The following is a 27195-nucleotide window of genomic DNA, read 5'->3' as shown; positions in this document are numbered from 1 at the left end:
TGCTCAGAGCTCACATGCTTGGATTTGGAGATTGTTCAGACACTGGTGGTGTGATTGACAGGATGGAGAGCGCAACTTTATTGTGATCCCAGCCACTGTGGCACCTTCAGGATTCAAACTTTAATGCAATCTCCAAACAAATCTGATCCTATCCTTCAGTACATCTGACCTGTTTAATAAAAGAGAGAGAGATTTGAGTGGCTCGGAGAAACGTTTTCCCGCCTCATGCTTATATATAGTGTATTTAGTGTATATAGGATCATATATCGTATATCATACTTATATAGGATCCTATAAAGTGGTTACTGAAAGCGAGTGAGTGAGAGAAAAGTTTATAAATTGCAGCTCAGGTTATTGATTTGTAAGATCTACAAAGAATCCTAGCGTTTTGAAAATGTCTACGAATGATTCACTCAACACTTCAACAACATTTCTCTCATATAATATAATATAATATTAAGACTTCAACAACATTTCTCTCATCATATCGGGTAATGACTAGGTGCCACTTCGGCATGGGCGTAACCACGCATTCTTTGGTGGGGGGGGGTTGTGTCCCCACCGGTGTTGAGGCAATACCAATCTGTCCCCCTCCAATATACAGTACAAACTATTTTCTATATGCCCCCCTTTAATGAACCCTGCCAACAGATCTGTCTTTTCTTCATCTATTCTATTTATTCATGTCTATTCCTTTTTAATATATTTCCGTTTGTTAAGGAAAATCGGTGTGTGCCCCCCCTCCAATTGTACACTTGGTAGCGCCCATACTCAACGCAAGTTCGTTGATATATTTGAGCAGCTCAGTCTATAAGAAATGGAGACAGCAGCCAAGTGTAGAAAAGCGCAGCAGAACATGCGAGCTTTTATTCAGACAGTCAGTAACTAGATCCCTAAATAGTAGGTGACCTTAGCTTAGTATAGAAGGCATCATACCATGGCTTGGTTTGTTCTTAAGAACGTCAATGAACTGTTGATATTTGCACACCCACGAAGTAGGCTAGGCTAACGCCAGGTCCAGTTTTTGACCGTTAACGTTACATTCACGTGCAGATCCTCCCGTCGAGGTCGTTGTGAACCCTCACGCTGTGACAGACTGGTATACATGCGAGTGAAAGTGAGGAAAGTTGCTCAGCATTTCGTTCCTTTACACTACATTTGGGCTAAGGACAGCTAAGTGATTTTTACAGATATGAGGCTCAGCATAATGCTGAGGTGTGCTAGCTTGGCAACGAGAGATATGGAACTAACGTCTGAGTTGTGGCCATATTGTAATCCATATTGTAAAAACTTTGTTACAGTATCAAACAACGCATTGATGCTATATTCAAGATTACGATAAGCAGCAAATATTTAGCTACATTTTTTCCACACTTGGTCCCCCGTGAGGTATATTTTATATATATTTCACACGAGTTTCACATGAAATGTGACCTGTTCCAATTAAATTAAACAAAACAAATCAATTCTCAAAAAACACTGCCATCTAGTGGACATAATGCAGTTTGACATGTGATTACAAGTTAAACCAGAAATAGAAAAAAACAATTTAAAGAAAAATTATTTTTACCGGTTGAAGAAGGTTTTTCACGTCGAGGGGGAAGAATGCATCTTATAATAATGATTAATATGAATTAGGACAAATAAGTTTAACTCATCGTTTTTGATGTCTCACATGACATCTTTCATTTAAGCGATGCACGATTCATTTATAATGTTCTCGTGTAGACCGTTCCGTTTCAACCTTCATCTCCTGCAAGGCGAAGTGCATTCGCAGTGAAAACACTGAAACTCAACCCTTTATTTGGGTTTTAAAAAATTGTAATTAGCGATCTGAAATGAAGAAGACGGCAAAGCTTCGTCGAAAACGATTCGACCAGTCCACGTGAACAAAGATACGAATATTAAAAAGCTTGAAATGTTTTACATGATGGACTGGTTCAAGATCTTTTTCCCTGGGTCTTTTAAAACATTACAGGGAGAGGTGATGATATTAAAAACAGAGCTTTGTTCACTTGTTGGTGCGTCCAGATTACGGTCTTCCCTCAAGTAACTGCACACTAATTTCAACTAATCTCTATTTAGTTCCAAAATTTGTAACAATCACTTAATAATATACTTTGAAACGAAATAAATAACAATAATGAGACGGTTCGAGGACATTTTTTTGATCTGTTACACGATGTGATGTTTAAAACGACTCAGAATTCCCGCAGCGGATCTCCAGCATGTCTTTAAACCGCTGGTGCACGGTGTAGTCATGTGGCTTGGTGGTGAGGTACTCCAGCACGACCCGAGCTCCGGCTTCCGCAACTCTGTTTAATATGAGGACACTAGCGAAAAGAAAAACAGTGTTCTGAAACGTACATGTATTTCTTCATAAATCATAGAACACTGCCAGCGCATATTGTCTGCAGAAAGCTGTAGTAAATGTCCTGTGATGCACACCTGAGTGCAAAACATGACCTAAAATGTACTATAATGTATATTAGCATTGACGATTAGCTCTAACTAGGTTGGTTCCAGTAACTGACCTCCGCTTAGAGAGCAGATTCTCTCTCTGAAGGGCCAGAAGGTCTGGGAGATACTGCTCAGGGTCATGATCCATCACCACTAGGTCCAAAAGGTCCTCACCGAGGTGAGATGCTAACCTGGAGATGGCTTCAGCTGAGGAGCAGGGTAGCACCTGGAACTGAGGTAGATGGATAAATGTTAATCGTAATGGAATTGATCTAAATAGTAATGTTCTGTGTGATGTTTTGTACTTGGATGAGCTAGAAAATAATATCCATCCATCCATCGTTTTCCGTATCTTTTCTCCTACACAGTGTCGCAGGGAGCCTGGAGGCTATCTCAGGGGACTCGGGGCACGAGGCAGGGGACACCCTGGACGGTTCGCAGGTACAGTCACGCACACAATCAGATTATTTTTCAAACAGAGATGGCGATAGAGAGGCAGAAGGTTCAGTACTGCAGCTTTAAGGACAAATACGCAGCTGCAGTCTGAATTTCAAGTCATTCAAAACAATCCATCGTAAGACATTCATTAACAAACGAGCTGACGTGGGTGCCGAAAATAAGCCCTTAAGCATATGGTGACATGGAGTCACCTGTAAAGGAAGGACAAGGGGATGTTAAAGAGGACGCATTAAAAATAGCAGTTCAGTTGAGACAAATGTCGCCTTAATAACACGTTTTTTGGGTTCCACTCACCTGTGAGTTTTTGAAACCTGCGACAAGTAGGATCTCCTCGCCTTTCTCGGCAGTAAGCGGGTCCACCTCCACCGTGAGCAGTGTGCCGGAGGTGGGAAGCAGGCGCAGTATTCGGACGGAGGTGTAGCCACAGTGCATGCCCAACTCCAGCACCCTGAGTGGAGCCTCGCGTCGTACCACCTCGTCCAGGAACACACCTGACCAGGAGACACAAAAGGTCATCGTAAGAGATCAAGTTAGTAATGGTGCTCCTTTGAAATTGTTCTCACACACACACACACACACACACACACACACACACACGCGGAGCGACTGCATCTCAAACCTTTTTCTGGCCCGATGCTGAAAGAAGCGTGCGTTTTGATGTAAAGGTCGAACGAGGCCAGCACGCTTTCAGCCTGGCCGTGAGTACACTCACAGAAGATGTAGGCATGTGTGCGTCTGACACATACTTTCCCACGCAGGACCTTCAGCACTCTCTCACACACACGATGATAAAGAGCCCGCAGTGGTGAGCGACAAAGTGTGATGATCACAGGGAGCAGAGGTAGGGACAGCAGGAACAGTGACACCATGATTTTGGACCTGATAGGAAATTGAGAAATAGTCATTAGAAACTAAATTTCAGCACATCATTAAAGAGTGATTATGGAAATGTGGCAGAAAGACTTCTCTGGACATCTGGTGCCATGGAGTTAGTATGTCAAAATATTACTACATATTACTACATACTACATACTACATAGATAAGATAAGATAATACTTTATTAATCCCCAGATGGAGAAATTAGGGATATAAAATACTACTACATATTACATACATATAGTATGTAGTAGGATGTAGTATGTAGTAACATGTAGAAGTATGTAATATGTAGTAGTATGCAGTAGTATATAGCAGTATGTAGCATGTAGTAGTATACAATAGTATGAAGTATGTAATATAATACTACATACTACATATTACTACATACTTCTACATACTACTACATGCTACGCGCTAGAACATTAGCACGTTCGCCTCACACCTCCAGGGTCGGGGGTTCGATTCCCACCGTGGCCCTGTGTGTGCGGAGTTTGTATGTTCTCCCCGTGCTGCGGGGGTTTCCTCCGGGTACTCCGGTTTCCTCCCCCAGTCCAAACACATGCACGGTAGACTGATCGGCGTGTCTAAAGTGTCCGTAGTGTATGAATGGGTGTGTGAGTGTGTATGTGAGTGTGCCCTGCGATGGACTGGCACCCTGTCCAGGGTGTACCCCGCCTTGTACCCCATGCTCCCTGGGATAGGCTCCAGGTTCCCCGTGACCCTGAAAAGGAGTAAGCGGTAGAAGATGGATGGATGGATGGATGGACTTAATACTGCATACTACTACATATTACTACATAATACTGCATACTACATACTACTACTAGTAATGCACTAGTTCGCACAACACAAACAAAATAATAATAATAACTAGACCGGGACATTTCCTGAAGAAAATGTGAGTGGTGCTTGACGTGGCGAAACCGGGATGGGGCGCCAATACTTTTGAGAGCCGATCAGATAGGGTACCAGTACTTCTGAGAGCCGAACAGATCGGGTGCCAATACATTTTAGAGCCGAATGTGTACGGTGGCAAAACTTTTAGAGCGTTCTCTTTAGAGAGCCAATACTTTGGAAACTCAATGCAAGTCTATGGGAAATTTTCCGACTTTGAGCTTCCGTACCGGGAATTCCGACATTCCGATCGCTTATAAAAGTCGTAGCACACCTCTCCTCAATAACCGATCGATTCGACACCTCACCCGCCGGTCTCCGACAAACGGAGCGGGACTAGTTACACGCCGAAAAAAAGTGTAATAATAATAATAATAATAATAATAATAATAATAATAATAATAATAATAATAATAATAATAATAAGTATGCAAGAGAACAATAGTAGTACTTTCAAGCACCACTAATAAGAAAAGATGGATTTTGCAACAAATTACAAAAAACAGTTCTTTAAGAAACAAATACTTAAAAAAAAAATGTAATGCTACATACTACTTTCTCATATTACTTTATTCTTGAGACACTAAAGCAAAACTTACCAGGCAAAACAGAACGGAGCAGAAAATGTGTCTGTGTGTATGTCTCAGTGACTATATACAGTAAAAGAGTGTGTGTGTGTGTGTGTGTGTGTGTGTGTGTGAGAAATGGTTTGGTAGAGACAAAAGCCTGAGTTGTCAGGCCCATCTGTTTCGCTTAAATGCTGGGGAAAACACTAAAAGCACATGGGCGCTTCTTAACAAACCGAGGAAGTGCTAAAGTGCATGTAAACGGTTCCCATGGCAACCTTAAAGGTACAGTGTAGCACAAAAACAACAACAGGCAGGTAATATAGGAAACAAAGACATGCAAAGAGAAGTGTCGACCTTCACCACTAGAGGGCAGTCAAATACACTTACTGTACTTCTTCAAAGCAGTGCAGATAACTGAGGGGAAATTAGTGAATTTTAGCTTTGACTTCTGACCTGTAACCCCTGCTGAAAAAACCCAGAAACCAACACAGAAATCCTAATGGTTTTCACTACAAATACCAATACAAACCATCAGCTAACCATTAAAACCATTACCATTATTGATTCTTAATGGTAGACATAACATACCACCAATAGAAGGCAACAAATTACCAGTAGAGACCCACAAGGACCATTACAGTTTCCTTAAATCCAATACAATTCCCATTATAACCATTATACTGGGGTTGCAAAGGGGTGGATGGGGCAAGAGATAATAATAGTAATAATAATAATAGTAATAATAATAATAATTACTATTATTATTATTTCATATCCTGTAGTTGTATTATGTAGTATGTGTTTATGTGAATATTCATATTCAATATGGACTGGTCCTTTCTTTTTTTTTTGCTCCCCATGCCCCCGCCCCCAAAATTTTTTGGTTATTTTATTATCCATAATTTCAAAGTCTGTATTCATAAGAAGTGAGGTGGAGATTTTTTTTATACACTATGACTGACCCAACTCTTTAAAAAATATAAATGTTATAGCAGCACTCCCTCTGCAAAACCACTTTCCGAACTCATCCAGTGGGTGTGTGGAGAAGGGCGGAGCTTCGACCACTAGCGCGCCTGTGATTGGCTGTCTGACGCGCTCCTCTGTGTCGGATTGAGCCAGTAGTGCGGCAGGTGGGCGGGGCTTGATGAGAAAGCTCATCTGCAAGTGCAGTGCAGGTCTGCGGCACGAGCGCAGGAACGGGAGGGGGGCGTCACCTCACGAGGGGGAAAAAAAAACAAACAAAACTTTTATTCCATGTACCAGTGGCCAGCTGTGACACAGCGGTTCCGTTTCTTATCCACGCCTGAGTTGAACGCTCACTTGCACACTAAATGGCCAGCCCTGGTTCGGATGCTAGACGACAGCTCCATCCGCAACATCCGCACAGCGAAGCCGCCCCCGAACCGGCCGTGCGCGAGGCCCGGAAATGGATAGAGGTGAGTGCTGATCACATTGCGACGTCAGCGAAGGCTGTGGTGTTTCAGGTAATCGCAGTCATGCTGTTTTCATTTAACATTTGTGTGCGTATGCGTGTGTGCGTATGCGTGTGTGCGTATGCGTGTGTGCGTATGCGTGTGTGCGTATGCGTGTGTGCGTATGCGTGTGTGCGTATGCGTGTGTGCGTATGCGTATGCGTGTGTGCGTATGCGTGTGTGCGTATGCGTGTGTGCGTATGCGTGTGTGCGTATGCGTGTGTGCGTATGCGTGTGCGCGTTGTGCGCGTTGTGCTTATGCGTGCGCATAGAGTTTGTTTACAGACTAGGCGCTGAGTTAATGCTGGCTATATAATTACACCCAAATTACACTTAAGGGAGTTATAACGAGATTTACTAGTCATCTGTTGAAAATAGACACCAGAGCATCGTAAATTGTGCCTGGAATGAAAGATGGAGTCACTTGAGGCTTTCGTGTTGAATTTTCTTTCTCAGAAAAATGGAACTAAAGTGGTGTTTAAGGTAAAATGAAGTACCTCCAGCTTCCAAAACAGAGACTGGGCTGATTAAGCTGGTAGATCATCGTTTCTAGCTGATAAGTTATTCTCCAGCTTTCTTGTCACATGAATAATGTGGAGAGTGAATGATCAAGATTTTCTAATCGCCTTGCCGTTGTCTTACTTGTGTTGCTAAAAAGTATGTGCACACCTGACCAGCACACCTATACTGTATGTGGTTCTTCCACAAACTGTCGGCTCAAAACTGTAAGCACACGACGACTAGAATGAATGTAGGGTTAACATTTCCCCGTCACTAAGAGGCCCAAACCTGTTCCAGCACATCAGTGCTTCTGTGCACAAAGCGAGCTCCATGAAGACACGGTTTGCCAAGGTGGGTGTCGAAGATCTCGAGTGGCCTGCGCAGAACCCTGACCTCAACATCTTTAGGATAAACCGGGACGCTGACTGCACCCCAGACCTCCTCTCCTGACCTCACTAATGCACTAATGCTGCCACGTCCCAAATTTAGTGTAAAGCCTTCCCAGACGAGTGGAAGTTACTATAAGAGCAAAAAAGGGACCGGGACTAAATCTGGAGTGGCATGTTCACAAATCACATGGATGTGATGGTCAGGTTTCCACATACAGTACTTTATTGTAACTTAGTGTAACTTTCATTTTTTACCAGTAGATACCAGCTGGCTAAGATGGTGTACCAGTTTGACCCGCTCAGCATGTGCAAGTGTCTTACACCAATAACCTCTGGACTGTGAGGTACTTTGTCACATGGCTATTTTTGCAGAAGACAGGCCTAGTTAGCGATAAGAAGTTTAATTACTCTGCAAGTTGAGAGATCCGGTATTTGAGGTGACCTCATTATTCTGAATAGTGGTCGAAAGGCTAGGGAACTCAACAAACGTCCCGAAGGCCCAAACTCGCCTGGCTAGTGCTGACTATAATGACTATAATTTCACTCTCTTGATATTACTCATACCATGTCATCTTTTAACCCTGCTCATTCATTCTCAATCGGTTATGCATCCGCGTTTGTGTTCTAGCAATGACGCACGTTTCCACGTGCCCACTGTTTACCGAGGCCTCATTTTGACACCAGGTTTAAAGTTTTTGCGTCGGTGGCTTACCGTTACAAAGCCAGTGCCTTCTGTGTTCATTGTGTCTGGCTGTGGTGGTTTTGGATGGTTTTTACACCGTTGGGAGGAGTTGTACGCCTCTTTTTTTTGGTCTGCTGTCTCTGCGATCGTGCAGACGCGTGTAAACAGAAACTCTAGCCTGTGATCACGACTCGCTTCTGCAGAAGTTCCACGTTTACGAGGGGAATCGTAGCTTTCCCCATCGGCAGATTAAACAGACCTTCTCTTACTTAAAACCTTTGGAAACGTTCACAGGATCTGTTTTCGATGCCAGCGCGTGTCACATGGCCCTGGGCAGAACGATTACGCAATTACGAAATCCTTTCAGGAGAAAAACGAAGCTTGTATTTGGAATACAGGCACATAAAAGAACTTCTTCTAATGTGTTTTAAGTATGGAAGAATGTTTTATTTATTAAACAAACAACACACTACTTCTTTTTTTTTTTTTTAATCCAGTCGTAGTAACATTTAATGTTGCGGAACGTCCGTGAAACAAGTTCCTTTCTGTAATCATGCTGTAACTGCTAAAAATATTTGTTACCTTACCTTACCTCCCCTATTTCTCTCTCTCTCTCTCTCTCTCTCTCTCTCTCTCTCTCTCTTGAGAAAAAAAGCAGCTTGTTATGTTACAGATAAACAGCAAAGCGCTCCTTCCTGATCATGTTCTTGTGTCTGAAAGTTACAGCTTTACCTCCGACTGTTACAAAGCACTGACACTGGAGACTCCTTCCAAGAAAACTCCGTCCATAACAACAATTACACGCTTTTAAATCTGTTCATGTGGAGAATTTGGCACAATAGTCCACGTACGAATGAGGAATGGACACGGTGGATTAGTTGGTCAGCATGTTTGCCTCGCATCTCCGGGGTTGGGGGCTCGCATCCCACCTCCACCCTGTGCGTGCCGAGTATGCTTGATCCCAGGCTGCTTTGGGGGTTTCTTCCGGGTACTCCGGTTTCCTCCCCCAGTCCGAAGACTCTAGTTAAAGGTCGGAAGTCCAAGTTGATGGAGCGTTCTCTGTGGCTTTTACTGGTTGTAGCCCGGGAATTCCAAGTTGCTACCTCGCCTCAAAGACAGCGTAAGACTAAAAGTACCAATTGCAGGATCAAGTCGCTGCTCATCTCTATATCGTTGTTTAACGCAGAATTGTTTCCTGTAGGTCGTGAAAAGACTGAGCAACGTTTCCACGTGCAGAATACATCTGACTTCACGTAATGCAAGTGTATCCCAGTGGGACTGGAGCTTGTAAGGCAATGCGGTAGCCAGATTTTGTTTAGGATTTACATCTGCTTGTTTGCTCCCATTGCGCCACGGCTCAGTGCACGGTGCTTGGGGAGTGTTTTGATTATTAGGAATACTTTTAATTGGCATGTGATGTTCGTGCGAGCTCACTACTTCATGTAAGCTTGAGTGGATCTCTCTGCACATAGCAACGGCAATCAGAACCACAGTTTAAACCTGTTTAAGATTTAAAAAAAAAAATCATTTGCAGTCATTTCACTGACAAACAATGTACAAAAAAACAAAACATGGAGGTTTGACCATGTTCTTTTGACATTTGAAATAAAGAGCTCTTGCATGGCATAACTGAAGATTTGCCTAATCAGGCTCTGGCCAGAGATTAACAACTGATTAGCTCAGTGATTGGAGGTTGTGAGGTGGTGATGGTGTGGGATTGGGAGTTTGTAAGCGCATGAGAAGGTGGTGAGAGTTTCAGTGGTGGGTATAGAGGCCTCCCCGCAGCTTGTTCTGGAAATCAAGACCGGAACCATCTCCTCTTGTCTCTACACCACATTACCCGCACTAATTTTCCTTTAGGGATAAATCAGTAGCTCGGGTGCCTCAGGCAAGCAGGTTTCAGAGCTGTTAGGTTATATGGCTGACATGGTATCTTGTTTTACCAGGCAGATGAATTAGCATGCATACTGAAGAAACTGAGCACAATAAAATCCAACACTAAACCACCGTCTAACTCTCCTGCTATCCACCATCCATCCATCCATCCATATTTCATACCGCTTATCCTACACAGGTTCATGGGGAAGCCTGGAACCTATCCCAGAGGACTTGGGGCACTAGATGGGGGATACCCTGGACAGGGTGCCAACCCATCACAGGGCACAATCACACACTACAGACAATTTGGAAATACCAGTCAGGTTGTACTGGGCGAGGAAACCCTCGGGGAGAACATACAAACTCTGAGACGGGATCTGACCCCAACCCCAGCCATGAAGGCAAATGTGCTAACCACTAAGCTACCGTGTGCCGCCCCCTTCAGATAAACATATCTAGAGAAAAGTAAAGTAGCTAACCAGACTTGAATAATAATCGCAAGCCAATCATTATTTTGTCGAAGGCACAAACGAGATGTGCTTCATTATACTCAGTCGCTTCCCTTCGTCTGTAGTAATGCACTTAAAGAGCAACTACTTAACCGTACATGATGATAGCTACTATTTTTTTTTTTCACAGCTTAAACACTGGAATTTTTATTTGCCCAGAGGGATAGCTAATGAATTTCTGCTCTCGGAGTAAAACAATACTGCACGTCTGTATATATTTGTGTTTGCCTAAAGTTAAGTCTGCTAGATCTAAATGAAAAGTACAGGATTGAATGTGAGTTTTTTCTAATAATTGAAACATGTAAAGGACTGAATCATGCATTTCCGTGTGTATATATACACACAAAATTGCACAAAATTTAATAATCCATCCAGGAATGTGCCATAAATCATAAATCAAGGCCGACCCTGTATTTCGAATTTGGACAGCTCTTGCGGTTTCAATGGAAACTCCTACAGCTCTTTAGGATTACCTCTCGTGTACACAACCTCGTGGACGTGTCCGTCTAAATACCTGTCTTAGAACCGAGGACATATTGATGATTTAAAAATTATTTTTTTGGTCAAAATAGAGTTTAGAATAACCCAGTAGGTATTTATGTCCGACGGCGCAACGATAGCCTACGTTATAATACACCAGCGGGTGAACTGGTCTCACTTTAATAGATTGTTTGACCCCTGCCAGTGTTAAAAAAGCATTTGACGCCGACACGCCGACACCAAAGACTCTCTAGGTCTAGGATCTGCCAAATTAAAACATGCCCAGATGATGTCTTCTACCTGGGGTTTCATTCCTCGCTATCCTGCGGTGTGTTTTATGGGAGACTGTCTATGAGCGGATCAGGGCTCAGAAACCGTGGATTCCAGCTCCAGCATAACGGTCAATACTGTCAGGTTTACAGGACGTTATCTGTATTGAGGCCTGGAATTGTCCTGTTACACTGTCAGAAATAACTCGTAATTATTTATCAGAGGTTGTCATTATCATAAAAAAAACAAACCAGGGTCAATGTTACACGTTGTCAGTAGAGTTAGCAATTTCCCTGTTTGAAAATGCACAGTCATGCTAGCTGGCTGAATTCCCATGTCTACTCCGAGATAGCTAGTCTGGGTTCGAGTGCAGCACAGCAGCAACAGTCTTGTTTATCTGTCTAAGGCATTCCTTAATGGAATAGGGTTTTCTGTCAAGGGGAAAAAAAAAAAATGATGTTGCGAAAACGTTTGGGTGATAGGAGGTGTGTTTATAAATACGGTAATGGGTTACGTGAATGAAACAGGGATTTAATAAAATTCTGAGTAGGGAAACTGTAAACACGCAACGTATACTGTATATGATGCTGCTTGTGCAAAGGATTCATTAGTAGTGCGGGTGATAGCCATTAGCTTTGATGCTATCCACCTTCTTTGGTCTGTTGGTGTATTTAGCTCAGTATTCTCGCTCAGCCTTACGTTACAGACTCCACCGTCCCTTGCTAATTCTGTAAGTGGGTCACGATGAGCAGAAGTAGGACGTTTTCCATCTCTGAAAGTGTGTTTGGGGTCAGCGATGGGCTCTTGGGAGCTGGACTCTTTTTGCTAATCAGTGGATACTGGTGTCTACATGCCTGCCCCACACACACACACACACACACACCATACACACACTCCACACTAACATATCAACAGGCTTACTTGCATATTTTCCCACTGTTTCTCATGCTCTTAACTACCTAATCCACCCTCGTAGCTCAGTATTTGACTGGAAAATGAGAAGAGTCTGACACACAGCTAAGCGAGAGGCCCTAAATTCAAACCAGAGCAGTATGTGCTGTATCTTCTAGAGCAGGGATCACGTCACCAGGAGGCGTGAGGTTGACTACACAGAGGTTATCCTCTCAGGATGTTTGTTAGTTAGGGCTCCTCCTACCATCTAAAAGCATTCCAGTAGGTGTATCGACAGCACTAAATGATCCCCGGATGTGAATGAGTGCGTCACTTTGTGCGCATGGTACTCTGAAATGGACTGGTGTCCCATCCAGGGTACATTCCTGCCTCCCAGCCAAGATCAGTTCCAGATCCAGTGCAACCCTGAGCAGGATAAAGCTCTCACCGATGACCGAGGACTGAAAAACCCCCACAAAAAAAAACAAAAACGAATGAATGTTGGGGTCAGGACAGGGGCAAATTGTAAGGAGAAAGAGAGAGAATAAAGCAGATGAAAAGTAAACAGAAAGCAGAACAAGAGGGGAAAAAAAAGATGGACCTGGTAAAGTGTTTTCTGCCCCCAGTACACCTGCCCCTGCCCCTAGGTTTTCTCCAGACCCGTGGGAAACACCGTGTACTACGGTAGTCTGAGCTCCAGTTAAAGGAGTGTTGTATTGACTCACACTAGTGTGTTATATTGGCTTGTTACTGGCACTGACGTTAAGACATAATCAGCCGGTCGGGTGTTTGAGCCTGGTCAAGCTAAACACCATTATAACGAATATGGTTGTATCCATGTCCTTTACGTTTTCTAAAAAGGTCTTCGTGAAGCGTACTCGGTAAAATATCTTAAAACGCATGACTGCGTGTACGTGATGAGCCGTGTTTGGTTGGAGGAATGTTCTCATGGTTTTATGTTCAGTTCGGTAAAACCGGGTCTTGGCTGTCGTCAGATTACCGATCCTGACTTTTCCGTCCCCCGCCCATCAATTCCTGCACACACACACACACACACACACACACACACACACACACACAAATACACGTACAGATTTGAGATTCAGGATTGTTCTATGCTGAGCCCTTATCAGGAACAATAGTGTTCAGCACCATGAATGGAGCTATTCAGAAAGAGGCACAGATACTTTCTCTCTCACTCTCTCACACACACACACACACACACACACACACACACACACACAAGCACACACAAGCACACACAAGCACCCAGTAGGCCTATACTGTTTCTACCCAGATGGTATTTACCAAGACAGACGGACAGATGGGCAGACAGACACAGAAAAACTTACACACACACACACACACGCGCGCACAGATCGTTAACACACTAATTATAAAACACTAACACTCGGTCTCGCTATCTGAACTCAATTCAGGTGTCTGTACACTTTCTCTACCTTCTCTTTCTTTCTTTATTTCTTTCTCTCTTACACACACACACACACACACACACACACACACACACACACACACACACACACACACACACCCACCACTGTATAAATGAAAAGCTCAGCTGTTTGGCAGGTACGTGGTAATTTCTCGTTCAGCGTCCTATTCCCTCAGCCGTCTCTCTTATAATATGTGTGTGCAAAGTCTGTCAGACGTCCAGACGATGCTCGGGCCACTTCTCCTTTGCCTTCTTCGTCACAGAGTGACACGTCTCCATCACCACTCAGGAAATGAGGAGGAGTCCAGTCGAGTCGTCTTCGCCACGTCGCTCTCCTACGGCAGGTTCCGATACGTTCACGCCACAGATATTTTATTCAGCTTTTCAAGCACAATGCAGTCATCGAGTTGACCGTGAACTCTTTATGTCAGTGCATTCTGGCTGGAACTGGGTCATGAGCAGGCAATGAGCCCAGGCACACCAGCAACAAAAAAACGTGGGGGGAAAAAAAAGACAAGATCAGGTTTTTGAGATGGCCAAAGCAAAGTTCCGACCTCAATCCCATTTAGATGCTTAATACGGTGGGTAAAAACTCCTTCGTGAATTCATAAACTCAAAGGTGGTTCTACGATCTTCTGAATAACTGGGGGTGTTTACTTATGTCCACATGGCGTCCCTTTCCTGAAGACTCTCCCGTGTTGGAAATCTTACTGAAGGTTATAAAGCCGTGTAACCGCCGACTTTTCCAGCAATAATTCATGTCTCCGAGATGAAAGCTTCACCGTATCGACGTCTATACATTTTTATCCGCTAATTAACGACACGATTAAAAAAACGATACGGCTTGTATATGCGCTATATGGAGCGTCCGGCAACTTCTCGTTATATCGGAATATAAAATGAACGCACTCCTTCTGATTTTGAGAATTCACCCCGCTGTGATGTGTGTATAAGTGACGTAAAGATGCAATTAAGCCCCATGATTCATCTTAAGTGCTATATTATATTAGTTCTGCAAAACGTTTCCATAATGATGTTGTTTTTTTGTTTTTTTTTTAGGATCGGGGTAAAGAAATTCATTAAAAGTCCGCAACTATTATTAGAACCATGTTCCATGTTCTGCTATAAAAGTGTTCAACCCAGATTGATGGCCTTGATCCGCTTGTAGAGATGAACCTTGGGTAAACCCCAGAGCTGCGTTCTAAGTTTGGATCTTTGCATGCGTCCCACTGTTTGTTCTTCATATTTGGTTCTGGACATCTGTCTTTTGTTGATGACTCTTTTGACAGTCCAGACTCCAACAAACAAAATCATTTCCCATGGATCTTCAATGGAACGGGATGGGCGCCAGATGCAGGAGGAAGAAAATCCGATGCGCCTCTTGTGATCTCTTTAAAGTCTTCTTTCATCTGATGATCTTGTATTCTGCCACATATATTATGTCCATTAGCATGCAAATGAAAAGGTCTCTTTCCTTGGCTCTTTCTCTCTTTCTCACTGCTGCCGTGTCTGTTTTGCGTCAGTGGCTTTGTCTAGCCTTACACTTTGGTTTGTTTCAGGCTGTGTGTGTGTGTGTGTGTGTGTGTGTGTGTGAACAACCCCGAGGTTTTTGGGACGGTGCCTGTGGAAGCAAGGCAATTCCACTTCCAGTCTCAGTGTTCCATGGAAAGTTGAGCTCTATGAAAAGGACTGTGCAGTCCGGCAGTCCGTGTGCACTCAGCCTGTAATTGGATTGGATTAACAGGAAATAGAATACAAGATTAAGCCTAGTTTGTACGCTTTGCCTTTGGTGTCTGTTGCCACACAGTGCCGAAGTCCGAATAACGACCGACTGAGGCTTCTTAAAGTACTGGAGACGTTCTTTGTCAGGCAAACTTTCAAAATTGAAGTTGTTTTGATGTTTGTTAGGCTAGGTTGTGCTGTACCTCTTCAGGAAATCTGAGGTACACCTGTCTCACTAAGGTAGCCTTTCTTCTTTTTCCTCTGTGCGATCTTGGTAATAGCATTGCTGGGCCATGGGGGTTGGAACTTGGCAATAGCACCTCTGTAAGGCTGTTTTGAGTTTGATCAGCTGCCTGTGTACTGCTCCGGAGATGTGAAGCAGTCCCTGCTAACGCCAGACTTAGCTGCATCACCGTCGCCTTTGCCAACCACCCATAGAACCTAGCAGCTGCGTTCAATCGGGCATCGTAGCGTTCCCAGGATCTACTCCTATTATGGCACACTCTTTGTGAGCTCTCTCCAGGCAGCTCCGAGTGTGGCTTCCTGTTGACCACTCAGATTGCTTGTCGCTTGTCTTCTTTGCATCCGTCATGTTGGAGGAGGCTTCTCATTGCCAGGGAGCCTCTTCTGCGGGCAGACGCCATTGTGGCTGGGACGATGGATGGTTGGGCATGCATAACTCTCGACACACAGATCCCACGGGGCCTTGCCGCAATCCTCTGCTTTCCTCCGACTTCGCTTTCTCTTCTCTCTGTTGTTTACCAATTTGTTTACCAATACCAGTTTGGTGATCCGTCTCGGGCGTTGTTCTCCTCGTGACCGGTCCCACTTCTCACACCATTGGTGAGAAAGAAGCTTGACCAGAAAGCATCGTAAGAAGAGTGCACTTGCTCTTTCATTGGTACACATACACATACAACACAGCACAGGCTTGGTGGTTTGACACAGACCTGGCTAAAATAGAGAAAACTGGGCTGGGTAACAAAACCTACCAGCCTCCTGCTGGATGGTAGGTGTAAACAAACAAAACAGTAATGTGCTGGCGAACACCTTCTAGTATGGACAACCCATAAATATATATATATATTTTATATCAACAAACAACTTATTAAAGCAAAGACATTTTGGATAGCCCATCATAATGGACAGTTGTGGGGGCTTATGGGTAGGCAAATGTGAGAGCCTACTATGTCAAGGCGTCAGCAACGCTCCGATATTTGCTATAAAATTAAGACTAATCGTCCTATTTTTCTTTTCTTCTGGACCGCAGTTTTCCATTAGACGCCCATGAAGTTGTTCACATCACAATGCAAAGCAAAACAATGGAATTTACGAAGCACTGGAGGCGTGTTATTTGTTTCCCCCAACCCCTGTTATGAGAAATCTCTTTGGACACGCTAGCCGATCAAAGCTCGGGGGATGTAATCAAAACATGGGTGGGGAAAACCACTAAAAGTTACAGAGTTCCTCGCTGGTGTTGCTCTTTAGGTTTCCTCAGTGGATAAACGGTCTGCGTTCGGGAAGGTGTAACGACGATTAGGGAGTTAGTGAAAACATCTCAAAGAGCTACGTCAAAGATCTCCATTAAAATCACGCACATTTCATTGACCCAGAAACCAAGCTGGGCACTGTAGCTGATGGATGTAATCGGTTACAGGATGGATTATGTAACCTGTGCGTCTGACTGGAGAGGTCTGTTCAGAGACCTTATGAAACCCCGAGCAGGTCTTTCACATGCGAGAGTCGCTGTATCTTTACGAGATGCCTTTTTCAAAGTAAGCCTGTATTGTTTCCTCAGCAGAACGGGACTCCGTGGTCTCATAATGCTCCCGAATGAGAGCTCGCACTGTGGGGTTTGAAATATGAGTGTGGATCAGTGGAGGGAATAATTTTCCGTCACTCCACACACTCCCACATAGTCCAGGGTTCACGACCTTGCTTCGAAACCAGTTTAACGCTTTCGGTCAGGGCTACAGGGGGTTTCAGCGTGATGTGCGGTGCTGGAGAAGGAGACAAGGGGGATGTCATATTTGCATATTAATGATACTTTTGCTCATATTTATACGCATCAGGAGTGTGTGTGTGTGTGTGTGTGTGTGTGTGCGTGTGAATGTGTAACAGACCCCCTTTGATTTGACACTGCATTGCTACTTACACAATTTATTCAGACCTCATGAATTAGATGCTGATCCCTCTTCATTAATCTTTACCATTGTATCTCTCTCTCTCTCTCTCTCTCTCTCTCTCTCTCTCTCTCTCTCTCTCTCTTTTGTTCTTTTCTCTTTTCCTCCATATGAAAGTGAGCTTTCATTCTTTTCTTCTAGGTCATGCTTCTCCCTTTCCTGCTCTCAAAGCCCTATTCTTGACACAAGGGGTGCAATCATAACAGCTCGCAGGCTTCGTGTGTGTGTGTGTGTGTGTGTGTGTGTGCAAGCACTGTTTGTGCTGTGTTCATAATAACCTGGAAGTGGAGTATTAATGGAAATGAGCTAACCATCCCCAAATAAACAGGCAAACACTGGGTGCCTTGTTTCTAGAGGTCACATTGTCGTAAAATGGCAAAGTGTTTGTCTCAGAGAAGGACAGGTGGACAGAAGGACACTGGAAACCAAAGCCATTCTCCTCGAGCACTCAGACTACTTTTAGGTGTTATGACTCCAAATGGATGTTTTGGCTCCCAGGCTTTACTTTGGACTTTTGATTAATATGTTGTTGGGGATAGAGATAATCTTATCCACTTAATGGCCTCAGTGCCTTCAGTTTGTACAGCCCCCCCCCCCCCCCCCCCCCTCTCTGTACACTATACTCACTCTCAGATCTCCTCTTAATTCCCCAAATTGCCTTGCTTGAACCCCAGATTAAACTCGTGCGAGATAACAATTGATTCATCTCATGATCTTACGCTGCCACGATATCCAGAGGCATTTACTCCGATCAGATTATATTACCAGACCTACCGTCTTCTACGCATGTTTGCAGACCCCTTGCAAAATCTTAATACTGTTAAGAAATTAAGACGGATTATTACCATCGCTACCGTTCCGAGTTGACGGTACAGAGAAATATCCAATCATCCGTTTAATTAGCTCGGCGATGAGCATCCGTCACACGCCAATCATCCGAACGTTCTTCCAAGCACTGTTGATTGGCAGGTCATTCCTGTCGCCATCTTACCTTTCTGTTTGACATCAAATCTCCATTTATTTATTTATTTTTATATAGCGTATAGAACCTGTTGTTTTGTTTTGTTTTTACGTTCATTCGGCTTAAGCTGCTCCGTAAAAACACTTGGGCGCTGCGTTAAGCCTTTCTAGTGCAGGGATTCTGAGAAATAAATGCTAAAACTTCTGATCAGATTCAGTTTCCAGAAACCTTTCCTGAAATCATCGAAGACCCTACGGGTGTGCCTCGCCTCCGAGGGGATGATTTCATAAGGAGAACCTACTCGTTATGGTTTAAGCATTCTCAACTGAAATCGTAGTGTTGTGATGGTTATCGATTGCGAATACCTTTTAGAAACGACGACCACTTCGAACGAAATACGATAGCCGTTTGCAGTGAACCATCATTAATGGCTGTGCGCTAATTTATTGTTTTGTCGGATGAAATGGTTCAGGACTCCACTCTGGCGGTGTTGGCTTTATTCTGTTGTTTAACAGATGAGCATGATGTGCAGGGTTTCATTAGTGATTGGCCTCTGGACAGATGGGATAATAGCTCACACACACACACACACACACACACACACGCCGTTTTGTAATTATACATCTGGGGTGTTAAGTCACTGGGATTGTGTCATGAGTCAGTGGCTGTCACTGAACTTGAGATTCTGTGAGCCAGATGTCCTTCTGTAGTTGCTTAGATAATACCATCTGCCCCTTACATTTGCCTCTAGCGTTTTTAACACTTACTCAGATAAATTGCATTATAGAGAGAGTTTTTCTGTCAACTTTATTGATTTCTGAAGATCTGGCTCTTGTTGCCAGTAACACAGGCTCTAAACAAGTCTGGTTTAGAGCGAGGTTGAACAACCTCATCTCATTATCAAACCTCTATTGTTTATACTTGAGTGTGTGGACGGAAGGGTGTATACATGGAGCACCCAGTATGAGGTCTAGACCTGCTAGAACCCAACCTCAGTGCGAAGCGTCCTTGGAAAAGCAATTGTAGAATTACCGCCGTCCAATAATATATAGGAATCTCTAAAATTCGAAGAAAAAAAAAAAAGAGTAATTTTTTTAATGGGCTGAGGAGCATTGGCGCACTCGGTACACGTTTGAAGCTGCTTACAAGTCTGCTCTCAGTCATCTCCCTCCTCCACAATCCTTCACTCGCCACGAGCTGTGTGGCAGTAGGACGAAAGACTGTGCTGCCGCTGTGGACATGTTCACACGTCTCAACAAGAGCAGGCTTTTCTACTGAAATGAAGTGTCTGTTCCAAATCTGTGTAGGAGTTTTTTGGTTCACCATGATTGTAGGTTTCATCTAAAGCCTGGAAGGCTAAATGACAGTTCAATCTGAAGTCATTTCTGGGTTGTTGTTTTTTTTTAAACCCCCGAGGAACACATTCTCTTCCATTATCCATTTTATTTCACCAGCTTTTTCCATACACGCTTGTTGAATCCTAGATTTAATGCTATATTATAATAACCGGCACGTCTTCTTCTGGGAAGGCTTTCAACTAGATTTTGGAGCTGTGGGGATTTGACCATTCAGCCAAAAATGTATTAGTGAGATCAGACACTGATGTTGGTCAAGAATGACTGGGGTGCAGGCAGCATTCCAGTTCAACCCAGAGATGTTCAGAGGGGTTGAGGTCCAGTTTCCTCCCCCAATAGAAAGACATGCATTGTAGTCTGATTGGCATCTTGAAATTGTCCATAATGTCTGAGCGATTGTGCCCTGATGGGCTGGCACCCCGTGCCTTGTGCCCTGATGGGCTGGCACCCCGTGCCTTGTGCCCCAAGTTTCAACCCTGCGACGCTGTCTAGGATAAGCTAGGTATGGAGGTATGGAAGGCTCCTGAGTGGTGCAACAGAAAAGCGTTCACGCTACTGCTGGGAGAACGCGAGTTCAAATCCCTGAAGATTCTACAGAACAACATTGTAGAATTCTGTGTGGAATATGGCGGATAGCGTTTTCCTTCGAGCGTGTTGCGCTGCCCTGCGACCTAGCATGAGCACCATGAAGAAGATGCAGAACCTTACTTCTCAGAGGAAGCATGTGTTCTCTGTCACTCTTCCGATAAGAGCTGGCCGGTGGGTGGTAATGGACCAAATTGGGGAATAAATTTAGGAAAGGTTTTCAGTGGTATCTCAGTGTAGCAGCTTGGGATCTACCTAACACAAATTGAGTCTCTCTGAGCTGCCTCGTGTTGTAGTCCTGTTTTATTTGGACTGCAGGTCTTTGAATTGCGATGAGACTGAGTAAGCTGTGAGCGTGGGTTTATGTAATGTATGAGCAGTCACCGAGAACATCATGGTGGTGGTGGTGGTGCGTGGAGGATTTTCTCCGTAAGGGGTGTGTTGCCATTCAGATGATGTCATGTGACGTGCGCCAGTTATTCTTAGGCTTCTTTGTTTGGTTAAGGTCAGTGAGTGCGTGGCTTTGCATATGCAAGTTTTATGGGTTGCACAAACACTACTATTTTTACTAGTCGACCAGTCATTCGACAAGTAGTCGACTAGCCGTCTTTTTTCATAGTTAAAGCAAGAGCTGTTTCAGGACACGGTTATTTAGGCTGTTTTTATTCGTGCAGCAGGGAAGATGTCCGATGTCGTACCACACCAATTCTTGAAATGATGGGTGATGGATGCGATGTTTTCCCACCATGTTCAACTCCAGCCTCGGTAGCATCCAAAAACAAGTCTGGATCCACCTCTGCCTTGTTCTGCTCATCTGACGCTTAACTAGCTGAGTAGGATTTTTTTAGTGATGTGCGACTCATGGAAATGCTTGATTAGGCATACACGATGTGCATCATCCGTTTTTACTTTAATCAGGGACTGACCTAAGAGGAAATGGCTGGTGAAGTGGAAGCATAAGCATCCTACAACTCCAAGGGTCTGGGTTCGATCCTGAGATCGGTTGACTGTGGACTATATGTATCCCCAAATGTCCCCTTTGGGATCAATAAAATACATCAATCTATCAAGCTTTATGTTTGTCAATGCCAAACAATTTTCAGATTACTGTCTGTCACTTGAAAAGGCCACTCAGAAAACTGCAACTATACCACCATGGACACTACAGTGATCCCGGACGGGTGATTGTCATTGGCAAATTGGTAGCCAGGTGATGGTCCGGGCCGTCTCCAGGGTTATCGATTGATGTTTGAGAGATGCTGCCTAAATGGTTTGTGGCTTACAAGACAAATGGTGATCATGATGCTCGGAAATATGACGGAATTACTGCAGAATGGGCATAATATCAATTTACAGTCCCTCCTGAAACTATTCGAAAGGCAAGACCACGTCATTTGGATGTAGATCGAAGACATATGGGCTTGAGATCGAAAGATGAGTATGAGAAGAGCCTTTTGTATCAGACCACCCAGTTTGTAGTCATGCAAAAATATCAGAACATACGACTGACAGGTGTTTCTTGTTACCCAGGTGTGTCCTGTTCGATTGATTGTTTAAGCAATAAATAGCTCTGAACATCTTCTCTTGGTTTTAAGCCTTCAGTTTCACCCGTGAAGACTGCATTTGTTGTTAAAAAGGATAAACCAAAATTAAGATCAGAGAGCCGTCTATGGGAGAACAGCAAGCCGTTTTGAAGCTGTGAAAAGAAGGAAAATCGGTCAGAGGCGTTGCACAAACATTGGGCGTAGCCAATACGACGATCTGGACTGTCCTGACAAAGAAGGAAACCGCTGGTGTACTGAGCAACACACAGCGAATGGGTCAGCCAAGGAGAACAACAACAACAGGTGATGATGGAAACTTTGAGCGCTGTGAAGAAAAAGCCAAAACCAACAGTCAGTGACATCGCCAACATCCTCCACAGCGCAGGGGTGAAGGTATCACAATCCACCGTTCGAAGAAAAGCCAGAAGGCCAGATTGGTTTTTGAAAAGATGATATACAGACATGAGCCACAAAAGTTCTGAAACCAATATTGACCTCTACTAAAGTGAAGGAAACACCATCGTGTGGAGAAAGAAAGGATCTGCTCATGATCCAAAACTGTAGTGTCATGGCTTGGACTTGCATGGCTGCTTCTGGAACAGACTCGCCAATCTTGATTGACCGTATGACTTGTGTGCCACTGGCCAAAATGATGTACTGCACGTATGCCACTGCGATGTGGTCTCAGGAGAACAACTTTTGTTATCTTGAGATCACAAGAAAAATAAGTTGGGATTGGTCACACCTGAAGAAGAGTGATGACGCTGTCTAAGAACCGCATTGTGGTCCCATCACATCATACCTCATTGCAGTACAACGTGGTGTGTGTGTGTGCAGCTGTGGGTGGTCCTCCAGCAATATACAGTGACGGAGCAGAGCGTGGAAATGACAACCCTCCGAAAACCGTTATATAAAAGCTCAATTACATAAACGCCGCTTCTTCTTCCCATCGGCTTTCGAAAAACATCCTCAGCCTCATCAGAGGATTTTGTTCGATGGCACCAAGAGAAAGTGTGGCGTTTCAGAAGAAAGTCACAGCCTCGCCACAGGAAAGCGGAAAGTGAAATGAGATGTTCTGCTCCATAACATCTAAGTACAGCATTGTGTTGTATTATTTATGGAGCTCTCTCTCTCTCCCCATCTCTCTCTCTCCTACTCTCGCGCTCTCTTCTCCCACCACACACGTCGGTGTCCGCATTTCTCATCAGCCGCTCTCGATTCGTGGTTGGTTATAAATCTAGAGAAATTCTCTTATGGATGTTTTAAAATGCATTTCTGGTCCTCCTGGAATTATTCCCAGCACATCTAGACATACTATAGGTAAGTGATACGTAAGTGAGTACGAGTGATTTATGTAAACATGGCACTTTTAATATTCACGCTCGTAAATCAATCACGCTCTGATTTGCCGTCTCGAGTTTAAAACGAGTGTTTCTTTTGTGTGTGTGTGTGTGTGTGTGTGTGATTATCTTTAGCGATTATACTCTACAGTACATTGGAAACCAGTCAAGCAGGTAGCTGTTGTGTCTTGTCAGAGCATTGAACTTTGTTGTTTTAAAAGAAGAAAGAAAGAAAGAAAGAAAAAAAGTAGGCAGGATTCTTTGTTGTGATTATTGGAATTATGGGCGTGTAGGCTCACCTAGCAGTACACCGTTTCCATGGCAAATAACAGTGTTCGGTTTGGGTTTGTTGTTTTTTTTGCGTTTAAAAAAATAAATCATATAAATAATAAGGAAAGGCAATGGTAGTCTGTTCTTATTAACAAATTAGGTATAGAATAAGTGATTTGTAATAATCATGCTTGTGTAATCTTGTGTAAGGAGACTCGCAGGCACATGCCAACACTTTGCAAAGGCAGCTCTGTATGCGGATGAGTTGTGGCAGACAGCCTGTTGTGGTGCCATGATGTTGTGCAACAATTAAACCGCATTCAGTAGCGCTGCGAGAAATATCTGGGATATATTTGCAAGAAATTTGGAACCTTGTTGAGGAATTGCTTCCATGTTTTGCATACCGCAGTATGTGAAGCCTGAGGTGCACATTACACACGCATGTGTGTCCGCGAGGTCGGATTAAGAATACTGCTAGGTCTGTAGTTTTATAGCCGTTGCGGAGTTTGTTGATGGGGGGGGGGAAGCAATTATTCTTCAAATTGCATAGCAAATTTTGAAAAAAGTCGCAGCAAGATCGAGCAATTTTGGTGACAAAAATAACGGGTGGGGGGGGTAACCCTCCGTAAAATCCTGTATGGACTGATAATGAGTCTTTACGGGTCACGTATACATTACAGCACGGTGAAATTCTTTTCTTCGCAAACCCCGGCATGTTAGGATGTTAGGAAGTTGGGGTTGGAGCGCATGATACAGCGCCCCCTGGAGCAGAGAGGGTTAAGGGCCTCGCTCAAGGGCTCAACAGTGGCAGCTTGGCAGTGCTGGGGCTTGAACCCCCGACCTTCTGATCAGTAACCCAGAGCCTTAACCACCACTGATGATAACATTTTGTATAGTATAATATAATCTACACTAGGCTTACATCAGTATGACGTGGTATTGGAAGATGGCGCCAGAGCGTACGAGTAAACCCAGTACACATATCAGTATTGATTCATGTTTATATTACTTGAAGTCCGTTTTCCCCTTAAAACATCTGAGATCCGGAACTTCCCGTAATAGTAAAGGGGCTGTAGTCTGCCCACCATGTCTGCATTGCAGATTGCATTTTTTCGGAAGCTGTAGTATAATAAGTGGTTTCATTCCATCATCATCTAGGATTATCTTTAAAAAAAAAAAAAACAACAACAAAAACCGAAGAGCTGTAAAAGTCTACTGTTTTGTTTTACCTTTCAGTGGCTTCAATAGTTTCCATTCCACCAGTGATATTTTGTCATGTTGAAAAACTTCCCCAAGTTAGCACATGCGCATGCATCTTCGCACGAATATGTCTGAACACGCATCTTGTGTGTCTTTCTGTTTGTACGCATCACCAGCACACATAAATCACGTGAGTCACGTTCTGAGGCCTTGACACACTCCTCTGAATTACCGCGATAGAGATGGAGCTAGAAAGTACTTTATTGATCCGAACAGCGACAGTACCAGGTACATAGGCAGTACAGTACATAGGCTCCAGGCTCCCCGTGACCCTGTGTAGGAAAAGTGGTTTGGAAAATGGATGGATGGACTGACGGATGGTTCCGACATCTTTGAGGACATTTTTCATCTTTTATTAATGCAGTTATTCAGTAGGTGTTATTTTTTAAGAATCCCTCCAACTTTGGAGGTCAAGGTCATACAACCCACTAATAAAGGACCCACTTCACACACTAGGTTAAAGCAAGAAAAGGATTTATTGGATTCCAGGAGCTCTTTTACTTTAAAAGCAGACTTCTCTTACACTTATCTTATGCTTTTAGTGCTGTCTAAAAACAGAAAGTAGAGCAGAAACTCTCTTGCCACCTCCAGCCATGCTCCCATCAGCCCCGGACTCCAGCTCTGGCCTCTTTTAAACTGCAGATTTCATACCTCAAGTCCCTCAATATCAATTATTCAGTTAGAATGGAACAAAACCTGGTCTAGCATGTAAAATCGCACAACAGTAGTTCGGTCTGAGAACGGAACGAGTACCAGAAGTTAGCGGCTCCCGAAGGACGAACGTATTGTTTTATGGTTAATTCCTATTGTTACACATTCAGTCTCACTCACTGGCGAGTCTTGGCCTGGAGCCACTCGGAGAAGAGAATGGCCTCGGCTATACTTATTCCGAACGATCACATCACCGTGGCAGTGTGAGTGTCTCGGCTGAGGAGTACGGGGAAAAAAATACCCTCACTTTCACCGTCGAGATACTCGCATACTTAAAATGATGTGCCTTCGTTAAGTGTTTAACACAGTCTATTGAAAAAAATGCTTTATGGAGATTCACTTTTAAATGTGCTGTCAATTTCAGTGCTATGTACAGTAAAAAAAATTTTTTTAAACATAATCCAACTATCCAAGCCTAAAAAAAAGCATTCATAAGGGTAGAACAGAAAAGTGCTTTTTTTTATGCTTGGATAGTTGGATTATGTTTAAAAAAAAATTTGCCATACATAATCCAAGTGTTTTATTCCATTTATCACAGAAATTTGCCAGTAATCGAGAACGAGTCATTTTTTTTTCATTTGCTTGTTGTTGTGTTCTTCTTTCTCTATCATTGCGTCTGACCGTGACCGTCTGAATGTCTCCACAGAGAACACATCGCCATATCAACCATTACACTCTTTAAAAAAATAATCCATTTATGTGGAGAATCCGCCAAACAGGTCAACACCTTCAGACCAATCAGAATAGAGAATCCAACAGTGCTGTGCTAGAATGTGGTCTATACTGTAATAGGCTATGTTGGTGATAATGATTCAGTCACGGCTGGTAGCTAGTGGCACAAAATGTGAAACTACTCTCTGTGAATCATTAGCCACGTAACGCCATTGGCTAACAGTTACCCGTTATGCTTTATTTAGTCGTCCATCCATCCATTTTCCATACCAGTCGTGGGGAGCCTGGAGCCCATCCCAGGGAATTCGGGGCACAAGGCGGGGGACACCCTGGATGGGGTGCCAACCTGTCACAGGGCACAATCTCACACACATTCACGCACCGCTGGTATGGTCTCTGTGTGTTACTTTGTTGTATTGTATATGTTTCAATGTGTGAAATTGTTTCTTTTACACTATGTGAAACAATAGGTGCTGCCGTTTTGATCAGGACTCCCTGGAAGAAGAGATCTAGTATCTCATTAGGACTTTCGTGGATAAATGAACTAGAATAAATAAATACAAACACTAGGTACGATTTGGAAATACCAATCAGCCTACACCGCCTGTCTTTAGGTTGGGGGAGGAAACTGGAGTACCCGGTGGAAACCCCCACAGCATGGGGAGAACATGCAAATGCCACACGCACAGGGCGGAGGCAGGATTCGAACCCCCAAATTAACCACTAAGCGACCCCCAAAATAAAAGCGAGTCCTGGTACAGTTTAAAGTCTTGTATTAAAAGAATGAGTAACGGTGGTCAAATTT

At 43.7% G+C, this 27195-nt stretch overlaps 2 protein-coding genes across 13 annotated transcripts in view; one reads left to right on the top strand and one right to left on the bottom strand.

Moving 5' to 3' along the window:
• Positions 1-95: 95 nt before the first annotated feature.
• Positions 96-26172, bottom strand: LOC108268575 (transmembrane O-methyltransferase homolog). 4 transcript variants are annotated; one of them, XM_053681999.1, is made up of 6 exons: positions 5293-5519; positions 4242-4520; positions 3632-3798; positions 3214-3410; positions 2535-2692; positions 96-2333 (listed from the first exon to the last, which is right to left on the bottom strand). In XM_053681999.1, exons 2-6 carry the CDS (start codon positions 4484-4486, stop codon positions 2192-2194), a joined length of 909 nt encoding a protein of 302 aa, XP_053537974.1. In that variant the 5' UTR covers positions 4487-4520; positions 5293-5519; the 3' UTR covers positions 96-2191. The 4 variants fall into 4 exon arrangements, with proteins under 4 accessions (XP_053537974.1, XP_053537973.1, XP_017329094.1 ...); XM_053681998.1 differs by having other exon boundaries at positions 3539-3798; positions 5293-5516; XM_017473605.3 differs by lacking the exons at positions 4242-4520; positions 5293-5519 and adding an exon at positions 24977-26172 and having other exon boundaries at positions 3539-3798.
• Positions 6429-27195, top strand: part of limch1b (LIM and calponin homology domains 1b) — a 72711-nt gene continuing 51944 nt past the window's right edge. For 4 of the 9 annotated variants that reach the window (XM_017473597.2, XM_017473594.2, XM_017473592.2 and 1 more), the window contains exon 1: positions 6430-6746. In XM_017473597.2, the coding sequence (XP_017329086.1) occupies positions 6594-6746 (153 nt within the window). In that variant the 5' untranslated portion in view covers positions 6430-6593. Of the gene's footprint in view, positions 6747-27195 lie in introns of all 9 variants that reach the window. The other 5 variants (XM_017473596.2, XM_017473598.3, XM_017473593.2 and 2 more) reach the window with 4 other exon arrangements.

This window comes from Ictalurus punctatus, chromosome 8 (genome assembly GCF_001660625.3).
Source record: "Ictalurus punctatus breed USDA103 chromosome 8, Coco_2.0, whole genome shotgun sequence".
In the NCBI taxonomy this organism is placed as follows: Eukaryota; Metazoa; Chordata; class Actinopteri; order Siluriformes; family Ictaluridae; genus Ictalurus; species Ictalurus punctatus.
This window is presented reverse-complemented; position numbering and strand designations above follow the sequence as displayed.

Excerpts from the sequence above, each read along its gene's own strand:
- LOC108268575 (XM_053681998.1), bottom strand. The coding sequence starts at position 4,486 with ATGGGGTACAAGGCGGGGTACACCCTGGACAGGGTGCCAGTCCATCGC. Across the intron at positions 3,799-4,241 it reads TCGAACCCCCGACCCTGGAG|GTCCAAAATCATGGTGTCAC; the intron begins GTGTGAGGCGAA and ends ATTTCCTATCAG. Across the intron at positions 3,411-3,538 it reads CAGCATCGGGCCAGAAAAAG|GTGTGTTCCTGGACGAGGTG; the intron begins GTTTGAGATGCA and ends TCTCCTGGTCAG.